Source organism: Engystomops pustulosus, chromosome 1 (assembly GCF_040894005.1).
Source record: "Engystomops pustulosus chromosome 1, aEngPut4.maternal, whole genome shotgun sequence".
NCBI lineage: Eukaryota > Metazoa > Chordata > Amphibia > Anura > Leptodactylidae > Engystomops > Engystomops pustulosus.
In genome coordinates this window covers 103,484,367-103,509,242 of record NC_092411.1, presented here as the reverse complement: position 1 = coordinate 103,509,242, position 24,876 = coordinate 103,484,367, and the positions used below count along the sequence as shown (strand labels likewise).

The 24,876-nt window shown below is 41.5% G+C and overlaps 1 protein-coding gene across 7 annotated transcripts in view; it reads left to right on the top strand.

The window, feature by feature from the left end:
- The first annotated feature begins 1,777 nt into the window (after positions 1-1,777).
- The window catches only part of RNF212B (ring finger protein 212B), a 59,255-nt gene continuing 36,156 nt past the window's right edge, over positions 1,778-24,876 (top strand). For 2 of the 7 annotated variants that reach the window (XM_072150717.1, XM_072150714.1), the window contains exons 1-5: positions 1,787-1,847; positions 7,318-7,399; positions 8,064-8,165; positions 15,330-15,382; positions 19,157-19,231. In XM_072150717.1, coding sequence (XP_072006818.1) covers positions 8,066-8,165; positions 15,330-15,382; positions 19,157-19,231 — 228 coding nt within the window. In that variant the 5' untranslated portion in view covers positions 1,787-1,847; positions 7,318-7,399; positions 8,064-8,065. The other 5 variants (XM_072150715.1, XM_072150716.1, XM_072150720.1 and 2 more) reach the window with 5 other exon arrangements.

Here is a 24,876-nt window from a genome sequence, read left to right as displayed (position 1 = left end):
GTACAAGCTCAGTAGTGAAGCTCCTTTGTACAGATCACCGGGATAAGGCACTGGGAAGGAGTGCCTGCATTTAACTCAGCACTGCTAGCGTGACCAGGGCAGGACTGTCTCAGTGACCATTTATTACCCATGGGGGTAATATATAGGTCCCCCATACACTGCAATGGCCTCATGGCGCCAGACGGGAGCGGTACGGTGCAGCACATATGCGGCTCTGTACCGTTACGTACAAAGATAAGACATGCCCTATCTTTTGCCAGAATACGGCGCTGTACGATGTGTATTTCTGTGGAGAGGGGCAGGGGTGAGCTCCACGGGATAAGGCCTATCTTGCTGATCAGTGGAGGGGTCTCAGTGCTGAGAGCCCCACAGATCACAAAAACGTTGGTCCCCTCGTCGCTCCGTCAGATGAATGGAGCAGACGGCCAGTCCTTCTCCATCAGATAGAGAACGTCATAGAAACTTCTCCCAGTCGTGACCTATCTCTGCAGAATTTGCCAGCTCGGTGACTGTGGCCTCTGGAGAACATCTCCACAATCCACCCAATCTACACAATTACTCAGGCAATAGTGAAATGACAGCTACAGTGGACTGGTCAGAGTGCTAGTGCAACATAAAAAGAAGCAAATGACCATGTAATATAGCTAGTATAGATTTACTTATTTACTTCTTGTTTCACTTCACATTTTTTTCATTTCTTCATGATTTGCAGTGGTTTCACATTTTCGCTGCTTTTGGACTTTTCACTAGGTCATTTTTATTTACAGTCATACTCACAAATACACTTTTGATAACAATGTTTTATTCCCCTTAGGCCTCAAGCAAGCAAACCTATAAATGGAGGCTGTAAGCTAGCCGTACAAACACCAGCTAGCATCCAGCCGCCATAGCAGTGCATTGTGAGCACAAGTGTCACTGTACCGTGCATCCTCTATCTTTCGCCCAAAATACAGCCAAGCAGCACATCTCCCTATGGAGAGGGGAGAGGTCAGGTGCGACCTCCCCCCCCCCCCCCCCTATGCATGAGGCAGAACAAACATGCTTCTTTATTATTGTTTTCTCTCATTATAATTCATACTAGGGGGGGGGGGGGGTGTACAGAAATGAAGGGTATCATAAGTGCTGGGACTATGGATACATAATAATAGATCATTAATTATATGGCACTTTCAAATTCTGCAGCACTTTACAGATTATATGAGGTACATATACAAATAAAATAAGACATAATAGAGCAATAACCATTATAAAGGTTTATCAATAAGTTAGGAATATAAAGTAATTGGAATATTATGTGTGAAGGACCTAAATAAAGGGGGGCCAGTCTAAAGACTAATGCTAAAATAAAGGGGGCATTATTAGTGAGGGTGATACAGAAAGGTAGGAATACTAGTTGGAGGGGTCAAATTAGCTATGGTGGAGCATTATTATCTATGGAGGGCATTATACAGGTGGGTACGGTGCAGGAATAACAAGGTTTTGGGTAAAGGTGAGGCACAAAAATCTCTAAAAGCAGAATTCAAGACTGAATTTTACCCTCTTCTGTAGCAAAAATCCCTTTACTACTGGAAGAGAACCTTTCTAATGAAAAATATCTCCACACGAGGGTAATATTTATGAGCTTTGAAGCCGCTATGCATTCTGTCATGGTGGGTGATACCTACAAGCCCCGGCTCATCGCAGCTCAATCCTGAGCACAGTGCCGGCTCCTCCTCAGCCAGTGGCAGTAACAAGCACAGACTTTACTCCGCCCATTCATCCAGCCAATGAGCGGCCGATGCCAAGCTCTCAGTGCGCGCTGAGAGGCGGGAATATGGACGAGTGACGGGAGCGGCTACGCAGTCCTGGTAATATGCGCGCAGCCAATGGGTCCCGTGTGGTAACTGGCCGTATCCTTCCAGACCTTAGTGTTTTGAGCTACCGCCATTATTATGCATAGGAACATCATTACGCTGCGAAGTCGTTTTGGGGTCCTTCACACAGCAGTATCATTTTCAATTCGTGTCTATACAAGAAAATTGTACCGCCATTTGCAAACACTTAAAAAAGGAGAAATACAGAATTTTCAGATGATGTGAAAATAGTTGTTATTGTCAGTATTAGATTAGTGGCAATCCCTTATCTGTATGGATAATGTGTACATACAAAGCCTAAAGGAAGCCTCTGTATATAACCTTGGAGGGGCCCTTCACTCTGTTCATATGTCCATGTTCGTACAGGTATTGGCCCCTGAACTAATGCATATTTTCAGCTTGGACGCCCACTACAAAGTACAATAGTTTTGAAATCTATGTTATTGCACATGCACGCAGTGACATGCAATGCAGATTATACAACAAGGCTGTGCTTGAATTACGTTTTGTGCTTGAATTACGTTTTGAAACTAGCAATCAAATGTAAAAGCGTTTAGAGCTAAACGTTTGCGTTTAGAAAGTAGCAAAAGTTTTGCTCATTGCCAATGTAAAAGAAAACAATTCAAGCACATAGTTTGACCGTAGTCTGAGGCCGTGATTACAAGTTGCGTTTCCATTGCGGTTTAAAACACAATTAACCCTTACAGGACTCAGCCCTTGAATGTATGGAGGAAAAGAAAATCGTCAATTTTGGTTTCCTTTCTTTTTGTATTTTTTGGGGGTTGTACACCGTACACTAGAAATACTATATAATCTTTATTCTATAGATCTCTGCGATTACGATGATACCTCATTTTTATAGTTTTTCATATATTTTTACAATTTTAGGCTACATTCACACGAGCGCTGCTCACCACCGCCCCTCTCCATAGGAAGATACATGTCCTATCTTTGCCCGGGCTACGGAGCGGTACGGTGCCGCACGTGTGCTGCACTGTACCGCTCCCGTACAGGGCCGTGAGCCCATAGAAGTGTATGGGGGACCAGGGGCGTCGTTAGGTCAAAAGATCCGGGGCACGAGCCCCGGATCTTTTGACTGGTGCCCCGAATATTGTCACCTGGCTCCCTCTACTTTCATCTCTATTTGCATCCTCTGGATGCTTATAGAGATGATTACTGTAGTGGAGCAGGGTGCCGTCAGCATCCTGCTCCACTACAGAGCACTTACAGCAGTCTGTGCTGTAGTGAGAGCTGCAGGAGGCGATGACATTGCGTCTCCTGCTTCAAGCAGCTCCCTCTAGCAGCCTGGAGCAGGAGGCGCTGTGTAGTGACGTCACCGCATCCCGTCCTGCAGGTGGAGGGGAAGAGGAAATCAGGAGTGAAGAGGGGTAAGTTTAACTCTTCTTTTTTAGTTATACAGTGTGCATATGGAGTTTTGGGGCATTACTTTATGTGGAGGGTATTCCTGAGTAGTGGGAGGCTATAATATTACTAATAATATTACTGAGTGTGTTTGTGGCTATTAGTGTGAGGGGGATATGTGGGGTCTTTTAGTGAGTGTAAGGGGACTATTACTGAGTGTGGGGGCCATTTTTCTGTGTGTATAGAAGCAATTAGCAAGTGGAGAGCTATTACTGAATGTGGGGATCTATTAGTGTGACGGGGCTATGAGGCTTTTTTAGTTAGTGTAAGGGGACTATCACTAAATGTGGGGCCTATAAGTGAGTGTAGGGGGGCTATTAGAAAGTGGAGAGCTATGTTACTGAATGTGGGGGCCATTAGTGTGCATGGAGGCTATTTTTGAGTGTAGGGGGTTATTAGCAAGTGGAGCACTACTACTAAGTGTGGGGAGTATTACTAAATATGGGGGCTTTTAGTTGTGGGGTTATAAGTGGCTGTTTGGCTATTAGTGGGGGGGCTAATAGTGAGGGGGCTTTAACTGGATGTGGGGGTTATGAGTGAGTATGTGGGGCACTTACTGTGTGTGGTTCTATTACTGAGTGTAGGTGGCATTGTTACATGTCAAGCCACATTTAGAGATCATTATTAGGTGGGTGGCACAATGTGGGGGCTTTAGTAAGTGTAAGGGCCACAAGATAGGGGTGTGGTGGCATACAGAGTGGGGCCATAATTGTGGCTTAATTGTAAAATGTGCGGCTTAGAAAGGTGGGCTTTATAATCTGTTACACTGGGGACATTACTAGTATTTTTGGGACTTTATGTGCAGCTGTATTACATTATTTGGTTGAAGAGTTTTAGGGGTAGAAGAATGATAACACTGTTAGTGGACAAAGATTTAGGGACGATAGAAAAGTGTAAAACATAAGATGTGGTCATCTCCATAGGCACAGCGCATGGCTGCATAAAGAGATATGATGATGGCGGCTTAATGGAGAACATGAAGAACAACTTCTGCTCTGGATATAATAGGTAGCATTTCTACTGTGTTTTCTGTACCTCTACAGTTGTTTTTAAGTACAGTTTTTCAGGTGGAAGCACATGAGGAGGGGGGGGGGTGTACGAAAGGGGACGCAACTGAGAATTTGGTGCGTATGCATTGGGGCCCGTGCCCCAGATCTTTTGTGACCCTAGCAACGCCACTGTGGGGGACGTATATCGGCCGTATATACGTCCCCCATACATGTGTGTGAATGTAGCCTTACAGAAAAAAAACTAATAGAGAAAATCTCATTTGTTCTTGTATCGACATCTTTTCGGAGACATAACTTTTCTATTTTTTGGTTGACAGAGCTGGTTTAGGGCGTATTTTTTATGTGTTGAGTTTTTTTTATCACTTTTTGGAACATTTTTGTGAAGGAATTTTCTGAAAAATTAACATTTTTTGAAATTTTTTTTGGTTTTGTTTTTACGGCGTTGACCGAGCGGGTCCAATAAAGTTTCTGAGTTATTGTAAAGATTGTTATGGACACTGCAATACCGAATATGTGGGTTTTTTACTTTGTTAGATGTGAACCTATCTTGTATGTAACCAATGGACTACCTGAATAGGGAATGTTTGTGTTAAGGGGGCTTTTACTTTATTTAATTAAATATTTTTATTACAAAAACTTTTTTTAAGTGTTTTAAACTTTTTAAACATTTTTTTACAGGTTGGCTATGCTTTGATCGCTTGTACAAGCTCTCTCTCATTCATATAACACAGTGTAATAAAGATGTATTACACTGTGTTATGTAACACACTGCGCATGCCCCCCTGTGATGTCACACGGTGGTAGCATTAACCCCTTAAGGACGCAGGGTTTTTCGGCTGATTTCTCACTCTCCAACTTCAAAAATCCATAACTTTTTCATTTTTACGTGTACAGACCTGTGTGAGGGCTTATTTTGTGCGTAACAAATTTTACTTTCCCGTGATGTTATTTATTTTAACATGCCGTGTACTGCGAAGCTGAAAAAAAATTCCAAATGTAGAAAAATTGAAAAAAACGTCACGTGCGTCACGTTCTTGTGGGCTCAGTTTTTACGACTTTCACTCTTCGCTCCAAATAACATGCCTACTTTATTCTTTGGTTCGGTGCGATTGCGGTGATACCAAATTTATATAGGTTTTATTGTGTTTTAATACATTTTCAAAAATTAAACGAATGTGTACAAAAAAGAAAAAAAATTTTTTGCCATCTTCTGACGCTAATAACTTTTTCATACTTTGGCGCACAGAGATGTGTGAGGGGTCATTTTTTGCGAAATGAGGCGACGTTTTCATTGCTACCATTTTAAGGTCTGTGCGACGTTTTGATCATTTTTTATTTCATTTTTTATGTTATGTAAAAAGGTGTAAAAGTCGCATTTCGGACATTTTGGCGCCATTTCCCGCCTCGGAGGTCACCGCCGGCCGTAACCGTTTTTATATTTTGATAGATCGGGCATTTTGGGACGCGGCGATACCTAATATGTTTGTGATTTTTACTGTTTATTATGTTTTATATCCGTTCTAGGGAAAGGGGGGTGATTTGAACTTTTAATATTTTATTAATTTTTTTTATTTTTTAACCTTTTTTTTTCTTTTTTTTTTTCACTATTTTTTAGACCATCTAGGGTACATTAACCCTAGATGGTCAGATCGCTCCTACCATATACTGTAATACTACAGTATTGCAATATATGGCATTTTTGCAGGTCATACATTACAATGAGCCACTGGCTCATTGTAACGAACCTGCATAAGCCATGTAGCCTCATGTCAAAAGAAGACCCGAGGCTACCATGGTAACCGATCGCCGCCCCCCGATGACGTTCTTTTAAACGTCTTTTAAACGCCGGTGGCGTTGAGAGGGTTAATAGCTTGCACCGATCGCGGTTATTAGCGGTGGGGGTTTTGTGCAAAATGCAAAAACCCCCACCTCTGTATGAAGAGGACTCAGCCCATGAGCCCTCTTCATGCATCCCTTACACCTCTGCGCCGTAGAGCTACGGCGCAGAGCGTTAAGGGGTTAAAATACTGCATTTAAATGTTCTACAGCTGAAATTGGTGCCATACAATAAATAAAAAGGAAATCCATCTTTTTGCTGCATTATGTGACTAGGGACTGGATTCATGCTGCTGTAATAAAGAAATCCAGCCTCCTAAGTCTGGTGCTGCTGTTCCACCGGCAAGCAAGCCTGCCAGCCCCTGTAGTATATAGCCTGCCAGCCCATGTAGTATATAGCCTGCCAGCCCATGTAGTATATAGCCTGCCAGCCCCTGTAGTATATAGTCTACCAGCCCCTGTAGTATATAGCCTACCAGCCCCTGTAGTATATAGCCTGCCAGCCCCTGTAGTATATAGCCTGCCACCCCCCTAGAATCTAGCCTGCAGCCCCCGCCCCCAATATAATGCCTGTAGGAAAAAACAAACAGAATACTCACCTCCCACTCGCTGACATTCTACTATGTGTGCCGACATCGGCACACACTATGATGTCAGCGAGCGGCTGACGTCACGATCCCTGCGACGGACAGCACGGGGACACGGTGCCGATGTCGTAGCATTGCTGCATAGACGAGGACCTGTTGGGGGGCCGTCGGAAGGTGAGTACACTGTTTGTTTGTTTTTTTGACTCGAGTATAAGCCAAAGTGAAGTTTTTCAGCACATTTTTTTGTGCTGAAAAACTCGGCTTATACACAAGTATTGAGTTGGTTCTGGTTGACTGCTATAAAGCACCTCAATGCTGCTGGCAAAGCAAAGGAGAAGCTCAGGCAAGATGGCAGACCCCATAATTAAGGAATAAGATAAAAACAGATTTGAAAGAAAGGAAACAATGCTTGTTTTTTTTTTTCTTAAAGAATAATGTGGGCTGCAATGCTGTGTAAACTGATGGTAAACAACTGCCAGTGGCTGACATTCATTTAAAGGGGTTGTTCGACTTTGATAAAAATCCTAAAGGTGGGCTGGGGAGAGTGTCTGTACTTGCCTCCTCTGGCACTCCCGGTGTCCCTCAGTGCTGTGTGCCTGTTTTTTACAGAGGCACCTCCGCTCTGACTGCTTCCAGCCGCCTGCACGGCGATGGTCACCATGTCCCAGTGCCTGATACAGCACAAGAGGAGGTAAGTACTGCTTTATTTTTTTTTCAACAGCACCCTTCCCCCAGGCCCTAGAAATTTTATCAAAGTTGGACAACCCCTTAATCTAATGAACTCATCGTCAAATAGCGAGTTGCCTACAGGGAATTTGGGCACAGTGATTATGGATCTGTTTTCATATTCTTTATTTATGGCTTTCTTTATCCAAAATTCTATTCAAAATATTTAAATGAGCCACTTCTTACCTGCTCATCACTACCACTGCCTTCTCCTGCCGATGCATCTGAAATATTGCTTCTGCAAAGAAGCGCACTCGAGAAAATAAACATATTGCATTCATAATCACTGTCCTCAGTTGCTGTGTGATGATAGTTTTCCTTAAAGAATCTTCCTTGGGTTCGGAAAAAAAAAAAATGTAATCATCCAGGCTATTACTCTTCTGAAAAACTGTACATTTATTGTTCAATTTAAGTAATTTAGCCTGACAGCAGTAAGTAAGTTCTATTCCCGGTTGGCAGCATTTGAAAAGCTTTCTTCTTACAAAATGACCCTGATTCTTTTAGATGTTCTGGCTGTCCCAAAATAAATTATTTCACTTCCACTGATCCTTAGTATTTTGCCCTACAATGTATTGAAAAAGTCAACCTTCTTTCATACATAATAATTTAGATTTTTCCTTTCTTTTTAGGTATGGACTGGTTCCATTGTAATGTTTGCCACTTACGTCAGGACACAAATTACTACATCACTAGCTGTGGACATATTATTTGCAAGAATTGCATCACGCAAGGTTTATTTTATATATTTCTTAACTTCATTCTTTAGAGAAATGCTTGTGAGATTGCATTTATACTAAATAGTAGCTGGTGCAGGGCTTGAGGGGTTGGTGTATAACACAATATTCAAAGAACATGAATCCTTGTGTTATGTGCTGCCCTCCTCAGGCCCTTTACTAGTCATATCACATGGTATACCTTTTTTTGCTCAGTTCTTTTATTTTTTATGTTTTTGCTAAAGAGATCACCTAAAATGTGTGCTACATAACCTGCATCTTTTTGCATTGAGTAATATCACATCAACCCTTCTGTTTCTGTTATAATAGCAGTAGCATGAGGATTTCTGCACATGTTGTAGAATGACCATGGAATTTTCCCAAGCAGTAGTCCTGCAGCCAGATAAATATGATTTTTTTTTTCAAAATGATGAAGGTAAAAAAGTTAATAATACTATATAAATTTATCCACTTGATCTCTGTGAGTGAACTGACCCAAATAATAAAAGGGGATGTGTCACTGGGACCACCTACTAAAATCCTTAAAAAGAAAACAGCTTCCAAGAAAATTGCATGGAGTGTATAACCTGTATCTCATTTATAAACCTCATACGTTTTCATAAACTGCAAGTTAAAAAGTTATGCTTTGGAAAAGTAGGGAAAAAAAGAAACCGGAAAATGCTTTGGCAGGAAGGTGTTATTGCAACATAATAGAATACCTACATTTTTATATTTATTTAAAGCTGTTCTAATGTAGCATATAGCCAGCCATTCCCCCAGTTTGCCCAGCACATAGAAAAATAAACTTGCACACTCACCTTCCGATGCTCCCGTCCCCACGGCTCCTCTACTTCTTTTCTCTGCTGTAACAGACACACTATGATGTAATCAGTGGTGACACCGCATCAGAGTTTGTCTACATCTGAGATGCTTTTTTCAGTGTTACCATTTTGGGGTTGGTATCTACTATTGTTGAAAATTTAAGAATATTTTTCTGAGGGCAGGAGTATAAAAGCATAAATTCTGTACTGGATTTTTTACGATTTTTTTTTCTGTGTTCACCGTATAGCCTAATAATCATATTATCTTTATTCTATGGGTTGATAGGATTATGGGGATACCATACATGAATACTTTTACTAACATTTTACTGAATTTGCCAAATAAAGCCTAATGTGGGGAAAAATCTATCATTTCTGCATTGCCATCTTCCAAGTGGCATAACATTTTTACTTTTTACAGAGCTGGTTGATGGCTGTTTTTTGCTGGATATGTTGTACTTTGCACCAGTATCATTCTGGACTACATATGTTTTTTGATCACTTTTTATTGTACTTTTTGTGGAATTCAATAGGTTTTTTTTTACTTTTTTACTACTTCCACCATGGGACATGAACAAGCAATCATCTGATCATGATAATACTCTGCAATACAGATGTATTGCAGGGTATTAGCAGTGTCAGCCTATGCACATGCATAGGCCGACACTGTGCTTTTAAGATGACCCCCGAAAACGGTGCGGTGTAGGGGGGCTGATCTTGGGGGAAAGACCCCCCCTAAAGCATTTTAAATGCCCCGGTCGCGCTGACCGCAGCATTTAACGGGTTAACCACCCGCGATCGGAGCCCACTCCGACCGTAGGTGTTACACTGAGGTCTCGGCTATTGGTTATAGCCAGCACCCCTTGTGTCCCGATGCTGGTTCGGCTCAGATCTTAAACTGAACCGACAACAGGTTAAACGCACTTCAAGCATGGCATGTGAAGACGGTAGGGCTGCAGAATCAGAGTTGTTGATAACAGTGATAAAATGGGCCACACATGTACCCGGGTATAAGCCGAGGCACCTAATTTTACCACTAAATTGGTCGCCATTGGTCGAAGCCTCCGCTCACTAATGAAATATCCAGCAGCCGCCCCTCACTAGTGAAATGCCCAGCAGCCTCCCATTTTTATTATTGGAGACCCTATAGCAGATAATAATATTGCAGACCTCCTAGCATAAAACTAATAATCCTGGAGACCCCCACAGCAGACAGAAAAATAAATAAATACTTTCCTTTCTTGCACCACACTTCAGCTTCTTCTCTCCTCCATGTGCCACACAGTGTCCTGCACTGTTTGTATAGTTAGGTATCAGGAGTAGAGCTGCAGCAGGAGCAGGAGATGACCCTGGAGCAGTACAGTACAGCTGACAAGTACTTTCCGCTCCTGGGTCCTCTTCTGCTCCTGGGGCTGTTCTTCTCAGTGTCCTTAACCCTAGGCATACAACAAGTATCAAGCGATAGGACATGGAGTGGAGCGCCAGGAGAAGACCCAGGAGCAGTGGGGAGTTCTCAGCTGTACTCAACTCTACCCACCTTCTGCACCAGTGAATGCTTCCAGCAGTAATGGAAACAATCATTGGACTGTCAGCAGGTTGGGGACCTCAACATATGGCTTGACAGGCTACATGTGGTCTATCGGTGTGGTTTGTGCACCCAGATCCCCCTTTTAGTTGAGATGAATAAGTTCTGAACTATGTGTACATGCTCAGTAGTGAAGCCCCTCTCTAATAGATCAGAGGGATAAGGCACTGGAAATAAATGTGTACATTTATCTCAACACTGCTAGAGTGACCAAGAAAACAGGACAGTGGAGTCGGTGACAATTTTGGTGGAGCTGGAGTTGAAGTTAGTGAAATTGAAGAGTCGGTGCTGGAGTCGGAAGTTTGACTTGACTACTCCATATCGCTGGATGGCAGCCTTAGGGCTTCACACGCAGCGTTTGTTAACGAATTGTAAATGCAATAAATTGTGTTTATCCCTATGATATCAGAAAACATTACAACCACAGTGTAGTAACACTTTTGAGGCAAAAAAGTAATGCTTCATCTGCTTTTTAGCAATTGCTGGGACTGAACCGTATTTATCCTGGTTCTATCAGCTCTGTACTAAGGACTGTGCAAAGACTGTGGGCAGTGGCAAATGCAGTGATGGCTTGATGACTGGTTCCTGTGTAGAGGAATTAAAATTTGGTTAAAGTTTCATGTGCACGGTATTATATTCTTCCTTCTTGACCCACTTCAGTATGTTTCTGCTAATCCACTGATCAGCTGACTGTCAGACTGCACTTCAAAGCTGCTCAGTTTCTGTAATCTCCATGCGATTGGACAGGTTTTTAGAGTGGTAGGGGGTAGATTGCTCTTCTTCATGTGCTAGCTTACACTGTGCGGATGTTAATTGTAAGGTGGTATTTTTTTTTATGCAGAAAGTCATTGATGACATTGACATTTCCTCCTAGACTTTACTTCAAGTCTTATCTCTCCAGTTCTGGTTTTATCCTGCTCAGGGTAGGATAAGGGTTAAATACAGTCTGAATAATTGCTGATGAGAGTAAGCTCAAGGTTGATTAAATGCTGCTGAAGACTGCAGTTATGTTTGCAATGGCTCAACACTGAAGTGTTTTGCCCTGTGCCCTAGTATACTTTCTTACATCGTAGTTTTTTATACAGAAGATGCTGACTTACATTATTAAGTTAAAAAAAGCTGTCCATGCTATATGGTTAGAACGTGGTTGAGAAATAGAAGCATTGTTGCATATTTTCAGTGTGGAATGTATGTGAAGTATATTTTAGCTGCAGCAAAATGTACAAAGTATTACAAAACCTCCAAAGGCTGCCAAGAAAATCAATGTAAGCTACTTACATTGTAAATTTTAAATCTCCATTTTTTTAAAATACATTTTTGTAAACATGCACCATCAGTGTACTTTGTGCAACCAGGCTTCTGTAGTTGTAGGTATTGTAACTGCTTATGAAAACTGTAGGAAAAGGAAGAATCTTACTTGTTAAAAATGTTACCAAGGTTAAATATATAAAGACAAAAGCATTTGTCCCCGTTAAGAGGTGTTCCAGGAATCTTAGGAAACTCTAAGGAAACCTTCCACACTTGAGAGTGTGATTCGCTGAACTCGCATCACACTGTTGCCTGGATCTCCCGGCCCAAACACTGCAAACCAGAAATGAACTCAGCATGTCAGTTCAGTTCGGGTTTGCAGCGTTCGGGCCGGGCGATCCAGGAAGCACTCGCGAGTTCAGCGCATCACGCTTGTAAGTGTGGAAGGGGCCTAACTGTTGCTGAAAAGAACTGACCCTCTGTTCCTGCATTGAAGAAGACCTACCAGGTCAATTTGGGACCCTAAAGCAACTACGTTTTTATGTTTAACCCTTTAACAACCTGTGACATAATAGCACATCCTGGGTCGACTGCGGGTGCATGGAGAGGGCTCACGGGCTTACATTTTTTCTTAAATAGGTTGGCTACTTGCATCAAACTTTGACAGGTATAAAGCTCTAATTATACTTTCCCTGTAAATGTTTCCTGAGAGCCACAGGTCACATGCCCCTAGGCAGCAGAACTCAGGACTTCTTGTGGCGCCCCATGTGCTGCTCGCTCCTGCCATAAGGGGAAAGTCGGATTCCTGCTGCACAGGGGTTACGTGACAATGCAATTGGGCTAGGCTCCTCCCGCAGACTTTGAATTTCATTTCCAAACACAATACAAATGCTATCTGTGAATATGGCCGTTCCCTTAGATTTCCAGCAGTCAAATTCATTTTTTGAAGTTGTTTAAATTTAACATAATTCCTAGTCCCACTTGATGCTGTTGCTCTCATACTTTATTACATTATCATCTTTGCACATAGAATTTAAATACTATAAGAATACATTTACCCCATCACATGCACTGTACAGTTCATACAAACAAAATAAGTCATTACAGGGTAATGAGGGCCCTGTTGCAAGATGCAGGAAGTAACAGTGCTTGTATAATGGTGCAGCCATTCTTTAACTCCTTCACACACCACAATGTTATAGCACGTTATAATGCTGTGGGGCAGAGCTGTAACTTGGAGAGGTAGGGGCCCATAGCAGACTTCTGAAAGGGGCCCACCCTATCCCCTCAGAAAATATACATATTCGTATACTCACACATTTGTACACTCATGCGCAGACATTTTTGCACTGATATATACAATTATACAGTTAAACAGATCTGTCCCAGTAGCTACTGACCACTTTGGGAATTACACAACAGGAATTAGAGATAACGGATGGCCGCTCCTGTTGTTCTTCTGACCCCTCCATCTCCCCCGTCATTTCTTAGCTGAGATTCCGATTCTTGCAGTGTACTGTGGAAGATATGCACTGTTATATACATATTGCCCTGTACAATGAGCAGAATAACATGTATATATTATTTAGTGTGTTAGGTCGAATGGCAGGGCCCCCTGACACTGAGGGCCCCATAACAACTGCTCTGACAGCTGTAGTTTGGCCCCTGTGTGGAGAGAGCTTTCGGGCTGAGCTTTGTCCATACCGAGCTTGTGTAGGTTATATTACGCAGCTAACACCTGCCTTTAACTTCCCTGACCTGTGATGGTGTATATCGCAGCAGTTAAACTGTTAAGTAACACGGTCGACTCGACTAACTAACGTTGCTGGTAATAGACACTGCCATCTTTAATTTCATCGAACTGCACTGATTGGTTGCCATGACACCATGGGGTCATATAGAAACTCCTAGTCCTATCACTTGGCCTCAACTGTAGCAGGGGGCATACTGATCACCAGCATATATAATAGTATACTGCAATACATTAGTGAAAAAAGGAAAAGTTTAAATCAACCCCTTTACCTAGAACAAACACAGAAATAAACAGAAAAAATCATAAACTTGTGCTGTACCCTATGTCCGAAAATGCCTGATCTGTCAAAACATAAAATCCATTATCCTCTCATCTTATGGTGTACCAAATACAAGGCCGTGCACGACCATATAAAGAATAACTGTAAAATGTAACTGTGGTTTTTTCCACAAATCAAAATGTCTTGGGATGTAGAACAACTTTGCCTATTATCTTTGTTACCTATATCCAGCAGTTTCCTTGCTATACCCCTCATATTATCTCAGTGCCAAAATAGCTCCTTCCTCTGCCTGTGCTGACAAGCCCTGGAGTCCGTCCTGTAAACAAACTCTATGATTTCATGGGAAGGGAGGGGCTGCTGCTCCCTGCTCACAGAGGAGGAGGTCATGTGACAGAGCTCTTTGTATTTGTAGCAGAGCTGGATGTGTTCAGGACTGTGGATACAGATGTCTCCTACACAGAATAGTAAGGTACAAGATCTCCCCTGTTCCCTATCTGTTCCTCCATCCCTGTCTGTGATTTTACAGAACTGTCTCTATCTTTCTCTGCACCTCATGCTGCACCCTCTCCCTCACCTTGTACTCTACAGTATCAGCTCTGTCATAACTTTGGAAAGAAAAGAGCGAGCTGCACAATATGGGAATCGTTCTGTTTGTTTTTAAAGGGGAAATCACTATAACTTTACAGTTACGCTTTAAGATCACAATACAAAACTCTACTAAAATCATCTGGTGCCAAAGATAATACCTACCCCCAATGTGTCCAGCAGATAACAAACCCACCTACATTTCTGAAAGTTATGGCTGTTGGAGCAAAGGAAGTAAAAAGGGCAAAAACGTAAGAATGGAATGTCCTGCAAAGGTCAAAATGAATAAATACATAAATCAAATAATTTAATAAATTCGTAAACAAATGCTGTCATCTGATGTCATCTTATATACAGAGTCCAAAGTAAATATAAAAGATCATTACAGTATCTTGTACAAAATTTGCAATGGGGTACAGCAGCTTCATCCTTTCCAACAGCACTATGGGGGGGGAGAATTCAGAGCTTCTCTGCCATGCCAGCGCAGCTAAACGCTGTTCAGGCCCCTGCCGAAGACATGAAGAGGCTGGAGCCTCTGGTGGCGGACCATCATAAGCCAGCGCACGAGCATCAACGTATGATAAATAACCTCCTATGCAACTATCTGCTCAGCTCCTGTTCTGTTTCCTACAGGTAGCATTGCATTTTTAACATTAACTTTAATGCCAAAATTGTTTCAAAAAAACATTTGAATCTGCATATAGACTCATTGGAAAGAGTGTAAGAGTGTAATAACATTTTAGATTTTTTTAATTTGTTAATTCCCTCTTCCTTCCTCACCTCTTATACATCTTTCTCCATAATGGTTGTGGGTGTTACTGAATTGTATTTGAACCCTGTCCCTAGCACTCTCTGCCAGCATGTATTTTTAGTTAATATCTAACATGGTCTTTTCTCCCCTTTTGCACAGATGATTGCAGTGTATGCAAAACTGCCTGCAAATGTCTGCCTATTTCAGATAATGTGAGTATGAATATTTGTGATCCACATTGAGGCTTGAGTACATACAAAAAGTTTGAAATATAGAATAACTTAAAGAGGTTTTTCAGGCAAATTTTTTGCAGAGTATTTTTAGCTGAGGGGGAGTATGCAATTTTTAGCAAAGCTAATAAATAACTGTAAGCATATACATTATTAGGTAGCTACTTGATGCAGGGAAACCATCACAAGAAATATCTTTTGTGTATAAATGAAATATATAGGAAATTCTGCATTTAATTGCAATAACCTTCACACTGGCAGAATTCAACATTTGCATTTCAGCAGCAATTTAGCTTGCAATGCCCTCTTTTGTATGAAAGTGTCATTTGGAGAGCACCATAAGAGAGAACCATAAAAACAGATCCCCTAAGAAAATGACGAAACTGTGCTTTTTGTTACGTGTACCACACTTGGAATTTATTTCCAGCTTCACAGAACATTGCATGGAATATTGAATAGTGACCATATTATGGAAAAATTATATGGCTTTTGGAATATGGGAATGGAAAAGGTTCTGGTCCCGAAGGGGTTTATAAAGAAACAATAACATTTGCTAAAACTGGACAACTCCTTTTAATATTCTCTGTGATTTCCAAATCTGCTGTGGAAACTTCATATGTCATTGTCTGTGGGTTAATCCATCCATAATTTGTGTTGTTTTCGTTCTTGTGAAATATTAAACCCTTCCTACAAAAAAAACATAATAGCACTGTTGTAGTGCTGTTCTAAGTGACTTCATGGAAACTGCAGTACTATCATGTCTGTGGTTTATGTCCAACAAAAACTTTACACATTGGGCACTGAAATTGCATACTCCTAGAAAAAAATTACAGTTTTCACTTTTTATAATGAGACTATACAAAAGATCTCCACCAGCTCAGACCCGATCTAAACAGGTCCCACCTGGTGGAGATGGCTTCTGGATCTGCTAAGTGGCTGGAGCCTCTTAATAGATCAGGGACTCATTTTGCTGGCAGGGGAAAGTTTAAGACTGGTGCTTAAAATGCCAGGCTTAACCATATTTTGTTTTTATCTTCTTACTAATAAAGCTTAGTTCTCTGATGTGTGGCTGTACATGTGATATTTATGGCCCTACCCAATCTACGAACATTGGGGCAGATTTACTTACCCGGTCCATTCGCGATCCAGCGGCACGTTCTCTGCGCTGGATTCGGGTCCGGCCGGGATTTAATAAGGTAGTTCCTCCACCGTCCACCAGGTGGCGCTGCTGCGCTGAAAAGCATCTGAACGCACTGGAGTTCACCGGCTCGGGCTGAGTGAAGGTAAGCGCGTCCCGAGCAACACATTTTCCGTTCTTAAATGCGGCGGTTTTTCCGAATACGTCGGGTTTTCGTTTGGCCACAACCCCCGATTTCCGTCGCGCGCATGCCAGCGCCGATGCGTTGGCAAATCCTGGGGCAATTCAGGTACAATCGGCGCAAATCGGAAATATTCGGGTAACACGTCGGGAAAACGTGAATGACCCCCATTGTGTACAGTCTAAGTGACACATCTCCCCCATATCTCTCATGCAGTAGACTGGAATAATATTGTGATTACTCGGCTCATCTAGCAAGTCGTATAAGATATTGCCAAATGACGTGGTAACTGTTTGCTTACCCCCTTGACATCACAGCCCATGTGCTAATGCTGAGGCACTCTTTCCATACAGTCCAAACCACACCATGAAATTAAATTATATTATGCTGCAGGAGGGGTTAAAGACACTATTATTGCACTATTATTGGTTTGGAAGCCATTTGGGACCAGACAGACTCTGGTTAAACTTGTGCACAATTACATGTTGGCACTCTCATCGGAGTAAGTTGAAGTTTCTCTGATACAATTTACTGCCTGATAACTGGATAATGCAAATAAACATTTTTGCTCGCAATAAGTCACCTGTACTAGACATGTTATTATCCATTGTTCAAGTTTATAACTTTGGTAAGCTAATAGTAAGCTAACAGTACTGTTTTGTTATTTTTATTGTATTTGAAAAATAATTTTGATTGAGAATGGCATTCCATCTACATTTGGATTTACATTTGGTGTATAAGCCAAAACAGAGAAGTACATATGTGGCGATCCATATGCTTGGCTGACACACTGGCCCAGATTTATTAAAGCCCCTGCACCCGTTTTCTGTCTGATTTCTTTTCTGTCTGACCTTCTTTTCAGTGCAAGCTGCTTTCACTTGTATTCTGCAGCACATTTGTGGCATTCCTGCGCACATTCGGACCGTGTGACAAATTTATTATGCAGAATTGTGTTGCACGCCCTATGTTACAGGTACACCACAAAGAAGTTGGTGCACTCTGTCGGAGCAGTGCAGAGGGCACCAGATTCATGAATAACGTGCTCCACATTTTATGAATCTGCCTCACACTGTGGCCTCTATGGGCACTATTTTTGATAAATGTATGCCACTAAGTCTTTACAAGCCTAAGTCTGCACAAAAAATGTGATTCAATTTAGAAAGATTTACTTAAATATGAATAGTGGAGCTATCCACTGACAACTCACAAGCTTAGGATGCAGCTTCATCAATCTGTTGTACTCCAAACGGAGTCATAATAATAAATAATAATAATTCCTTTATGTAGCACACACAGATTACGTAGCGCTACACAGAGCTTGCCAAATCGGTCCCTGTCCCAATGGGGCTCACAATCTAATCATGGCTACAGTTGATTGGAAACAGAGTGCCCAGGCAGCATAAAACTTTTCTGGGGAGTCACGATGCTGGTAAATCAGTTTCTTGAAAGATTAGCTCTGTTAACTCCTCTCTTCCAATTAAGGCAGCCTGGAAATCTATTATCATGCTACACACGATGTGGGCAGGTCTGCCTTGTGAAGGATGAAGGTATTGCATGAGGTAACGTGGGGATACCTGGGTGGGGCAAACTGCGTATTGAAGGGATGGCACAACTGTACGTACCTAAAAAGCACGTGGCTAGGGTAAATTCATCCTTCAGTCTCTTGTACAGACATTAAAGAATAGACTTTGTACTTGCACTTTGCACTACATGACCTTGCAAGGCAAATAAAAACTCTGCCACGGCTTTCTTGTACAATAAAAAAGTTACATTCAGGATTGCTGTAATGTTTTAGCATTACAGTCCTTATAATCCTCACCTGTTAAATGAAATGATTTGAATACAGAGGTTAGTGTGGGGTCCCTTATCTTATCAAAAGTTTGCAACATTCCCTGGCAAAGTGTTTGTCACCAGTGCTTGTGTTTTATAGAGTCCCAACCCACTGCAAAGGCAGACCCAACTTTGCGAGACCCATCAGGCAAGGTTATACCCACATAGTCCAATGGGTTCTGTAGTGTTTGAGGATCTAATTTAATCCTTTCCCTTCACAAAAAGGAGATCAAGTAGAATTAAGTTTTCCAAACCGGTGAATTAGAAAGGAGATTGTTGGTTAACCTAATGATTTTGGGTAGCAGGACTATCTTCAGAAGGTTCACACAGCCACCACTGAAAATGGGAGCATCAGCCAAGAATTGGGTTTTCGTTCAAACGTACTTGACAAGTGATTGTGTTGTATGTCATTCATGTGGAAGTCACAGAGCAGAGGTGTCTGGTAATGTTTATCCCAAGATATCAAATCCACCTTGTTAACTTGTGATAAGGGCCATCAGCAAGCTACTACTGGCATCAAAAGTGCTGATAACCTTGTTAGAACATGTATGTAAACAAGCTTCAAATAAACATGTATAATTTTTGTTTTCTATGTATCTCTGCTCAGCTGAAGCCAAAAGAGAAGATATTTTTTAAATCTCTTGAAGAAACTGTACAGAAGAATATTCAGAGTATTTCTAAGGTGGGAGGAGAAGAAAAATAATTTTATTGGGAGACTGTCAGGTCAAAAATGCCTTCCAAACAAATAATGGGTCTTCTAACACACCTCCTACATATACGCTGCACAATCAATAACGGACATCTACTATCAGTTTACTGATGGTAGACGTATCTTAATATGAATATTTTATTATAACTGTATGTCGCGATTGAAGAAATATAAAGTTATAAAAGTTATGCTAATTACTCTGGAGCGCTCAGGCTAAGTACCTCGAGCGCCTCAGTGAGCCTCTATATTTTAATTAATGCACTCCCCACGTTGAGCTAGTGGTCCCGCCCAGGCCCACCTGTCACCTGTTCTATGTGCTATGTGATGTGCAACGTCCCAGGGTAATTAGCATAACCTTTACAACTCTATATTTCCACAATCTCTGCATATATAGTTGTAATAAAAAAAATTCCCATGGAACATTTTTCCTCAGGAACTTCTTATTAGTACACATCTACCATCAGTAAACTGATAATCCTGTATACAGGAGGCTCAAAGGGTGAAGATGGCAGCCGTATCTAAAGAGACAAAGATTCTGTGGCATTACAACAGTCTGCAGCCAAATTTACCTAATTTGATCTGCACCCTTGCTCTTACATTTCCAACAAACATGTTGATCACTTGCAGCATCTGTTTCTACACAGCACTATTATTAGTTGGAGACGTATTTTGGGCTTGACAGATTTAATTGCTTTGTTATTTATTTAGATATTGGTCTAATCAAGATATGACTTCTAGGTTTAACTGTTAATTTATGCTGTCCAAATCATGTTGGGTGGTAGCTGTGCCTTTTTAACCCCTTCCCGACGTGCGCCGTAATAGTACAGTCCCCACTATGTTAGTGAGTCCATCGACTAATCCCATATAGATGGGCCAATACCAGTATACATGTAATCACAATATGTAGAAACAGAGCTGGTGTCAAAAAACCACTGAAATATTTGAAATATAAAAGCAAAATTTTTATTGATATACTCTAAAACACACTTAAAAAACACACCCAATGTGTGTTATATCTCTCCATTGACTTAAATAAAGTCACATGGTCTCCTATCAGCTGCCACAAGGTAAGGCTATTTGTAAACATGGACTGGCTAAGTGCAAACAAATGTGCAAAAACAGATTATTGTAGCAAATAAGCCCCAACTTATCGTATCATATGGTACACAATATATAAGTAATTGGAATGCATATCACCATGTTTCCATGTAGCTGATAGGATCTGACCCTATTTTTCTAATCAGATCCTATCAGCTACATGGAAAAATGGTGATATGCATTCCAATTACTTATATATTGTGTACCATATGATACGATAAGTTGGGGCTTATTTGCTACAATAATCTGTTTGATATTTGCACATTTGTTTGCACTTTGCCAGTCCATGTTTACAAATAGCCTTACCTTGTGGCAGCTGATAGGAGACCATGTGACTTTATTTTAGTCAATGGAGAGATATAACACACATTGGGTGTGTTTTTTAAGTGTGTTTTAGAGTATATCAATAAAAATTTAGCTTTTATATTTCAAATATTTCAGTGGTTTTTTGACACCAGCTCTGTTTCTACATATTGTGGTAATAGTACAGTCCCGGTGCATATTGCAGCAAAGACTTACCGGTAACACCCGCGATTGGTGCATGGGCGCCGCCATCTTGGTGACATCATCAGGGAGTGGCGATCCGTCACCATGACAGCCTCGGGTCTTCCGAGGCTGTCTCGTTTTAACCCATTCATTATAATGTGCGATTTGCACATTTTAATGAATGAGGTGGAAAATCCCCATATACTGCCATACTGTGGTATGGCAGGATCAAACAGACAACCTAAGGTTAAAGTACCCTAGGGGGTCTGAAAAAAATACTAAAAGTAAAAAAAAAAAATTATAATAAAAAACCCTAAAAATTCAAAACACCCCGCCTTTCCTAGAACTGATATAAATATAAATAAACAGTAAAATTCATAAACACATTAGGTATTGCCTTGTCTGAAAATGCCCGGTTTAACCCCGTAAAGTTGAAAATTACACTTTTTTGCCATTTTGAAAAATATAAAAAAATTTGAAAAAAGTGATCAAAAGGTCGTACAGTCCTTAAAATGGTAGCATTGTGACGTCCCTAGAACTAATATAAATAAATTGTAAAAATCATAAACGCATTAGGTATCGCCTCATCTGGAAATGCCTGATCTATCTAAATATACCGTATTTTCCGGACTATAAGGCGCACATAAAAGCCTTGGATTTCCTTAGAAATCCAAAGTGCGCCTTATAGTCCGGTGCGCCCTATGTATGGCGCAGGGCAGCGGACCCTACTTACATAGGTCCCCGCTACTGGAGACAGCAGATCTCCAGCGGGAACTGCAGACCACGCGGCACGAACAACTTCTGCCGCGTCGGTCTGCAGTTCCCGCTGGAGATCTGCTGTCTCCGGTAGCGGGGACCTATGTAAGTATGGTCCACTGCCATCCTCCACCTCCCCCTCACCTTCCCCGCGTTCCGCGTCTCGGCGTCGCGTCTCGTCCCGTCGGGTCTCCGCTCCGCCCCCGGACCTCCGCCACGCCCCCGACCCTGCGCCTTATAGTCCGATGCGCCTTATATATGGAATTATTACATATATAAGGCGCATCGGACTAATGCGCCTTATATTCCGGTGCCCCTAATGGCCCGGAAAATACGGTAATAACGTTTTTCACAGCGTTTAACCCAGTAACAGAAAGTAGCACCCTTTGTCGAAAATGGCACTTTTTTGCCATTTTGAAAAAGTATAAAAAAAATCTATAAAAAGTGATCAAAAGGTCATACAGTCCTCAAAATGGTAGCATTGAAAACGTCATCAAAAGTAGCACAAAATGACACCACCCACATCTACGTACACCGAAGTTTGAACGAGTTATTAGCACCAGAAGATGGCAAAATCAAAAAAAGTTTTGTACACTAGGTTTTAATTTCTGTAAATGTATGAAAACATTATAAAACCTATGCAAATTTGGTATCCCCGTAATCGTACCTACCCACAGAATGAAGTAGACATGTCATTTGGGTCACACAGTTAATGCCGTAAAATCCAAGCCCACAAGAAAATGTTGCAAATGCTTTTTTTTCACCATTTTCAATTTTTTTCCTGCTTCCCAGTACACAGCACGGAATATTCAATAACATCACTATGAAGTGCAATTTGTTATGCAGAAAACAAGCCTTTACAAAGCACTTTACGTGTAAAAATAAAAAAAGGTATAGATTTCTGCAGGTGGGGTGTGTAAAATGGAAATTAAAAAACTAAAAAGGGCCAAGTCGTTAAGGGGTTAAGGAGCAGAGAATGAGAATGGGACTCCATAAGGAGAGAAGGTGTGCTGCAACTATTGGGGAAATGCTATGGCTGCTATATTCTGAATACTGATTGGGGCTAGGTAGAGTTAGCATATTTGTGTATTGGCAAAGGTATATTTGCATTTTGTATTTACCCCCTTAGTGGGTTTGTTCACTTTCAGCAAATAATTTCTATGGTGTTTTTGTAATTAAAAGTTATACAATTTTACAATATACTTTCTGTATTGATTCCTCACATTTTTCTAGATCTTTGCTTGCTTTCATTCTATAGGAAGCTTCATAAATTATTTCCTGCATATAAAACCTGGTGTGATGTCAAACAGTTCTGATTACCCTCTGTGATACTAACGAGCTGTGCACCTGTGACATCATATGATCATTGACTTCCACAGGAAGTAAACAATAAGGGTGCGGTCACACGTACTGCTTTTACTCCTTTAGAAAAGGAATCAAAGTGCACTGGGACGTTACAATACAAGACACCGGTGCTGGTTACCAATCACATGCCTTCCCTTAGAAATACATATACGATTGGGCCATGTCAAGCCCGCTTGTACTTTGATTCTGCTTCTAATTGGAGTGAATGCGGTACGTGTGAGCGCTCCCTCAAGCTTCCTGTTGAAAGGCAACAAGCAGCAATGAAGAAAACTGTTAGTAATTAATAATAGAAATTTGTATTCCACTTCATTACACAGACAATATCACTTATTTGCTAAAAGTGGACAACCCCTTTAACGATGCATCATGAAACTCTATGTCATGTTGTTGTTAAGGATATATGGTGAAGGCTCTAGGGCTGAGCAGGTGCCTGTGTTATTACAAGCTGTGATAACAAACCCTCAGTACAAAAAAAAGGTCATGGGTATAATTCCATACAGATTTCAAGCAGATTTTTATTTGCCCAAAACATGTACTAAAATCCACAAAGCCAGATACTACTGTATTATGTTACTGTATTAACATTAAAAGCTGCAAAGAAACACTGCAAATTATAAGCGATGGGTACATTTCTTGATCTATTAAAATATACACTGCTCAAAAATCTCTCTCAAATAACACATCCTAGATCTGAATGAATATAATATTCTCATTGAATACTTTGTTCTGTACAAAGTAGAATGTGCTGGCAACAAAATCATCAAAAAAAAAATTTAAATTTATTAACCAATAGAGAGGCCTGGATTTGGAGTCATCCACAAAATTAAAGTGGAAAAACTTTGATCTAATGTTCTTAAAACAAGTCAAAATGAGGCTCAGTTTTTTGTGTGGCCTCCACGTGCCTGCATGACCTCCCTACAACGCCTTGGCATGCTCCTGATAAGGTTGCGGATTGTCTCCTGAGGGATCTCCTCCCAGACCTGCACTAAAGCTTCCGCCAACTCCTATACAGTCTGTGAAACAATGTGACGTTGGTGGATGGAGCAAGACCTAATGTCCCAGATGTGCTCAATCAGATTCAGGTCTGGGGAACAAGCAGTCCAGTCCATAGGTTCAGGGCCTTCATCTTACAGGAACTGCTGACACACTCCAACCACATGAGGTCTAGCATTGTCCTGCCTTAGGAGGAACCCAGGTCCAACCGCACCAGCCTATGGTCTCACAAGGGGTCTAAGGATCTCATCTTGGTAACTAATGGCAGTCAAGCTACCTTTTGGGAGCATATGGGGGGCTGGGAGTCCCTCCAAAGAAATGCCACCCCACACCATTACTGACCACTGCCAAACCGGTCATGCTGAAGGATGTTGCAGGCAGCAGATCGCTCTCCACTACGTCTCCAGACTCTTTCACGTGTCACGTGCTCAGTGTGAACCTGTTTTCATCTGTGAAGAGCACAGGGCACCAGTGGCAAATTTGCCAATCCTGGTGTTCTCTGGCAAATGGCAAGCGTCCTGCAGGGTGTTGGGCTGTAAGCACCGCCATTTGTGGATGTTTGGTCCTCATTCCATCCTAATGGAGTCGGTTTCTAACTGTTTGTGCAGACACATGCACATTTGTGGCCTGCTGGAGGTTATTTTGCAGGGCTCTGGCAGTGCTCCTTCTGTTCCTTCTTGCACAAAGGGTTGCTGGGTTGTTGCCCTCTTGTGGACCCTTCCATGTCTCCTGGTAGCGCCTCCAGCCTCTGAACACTACCAAACAGACACAGCAAACCTTCTTGCCACTACTCACATTGATGTACCATCCTGGATGAACTGCACTACCTGAGCCACTTGTTTGGATTGTAGAGTATGTATAATGCTCAGAAAGCATTGGTACTGAGAATTGGTCTGCGGTCCCCACCTACAGAACCACTC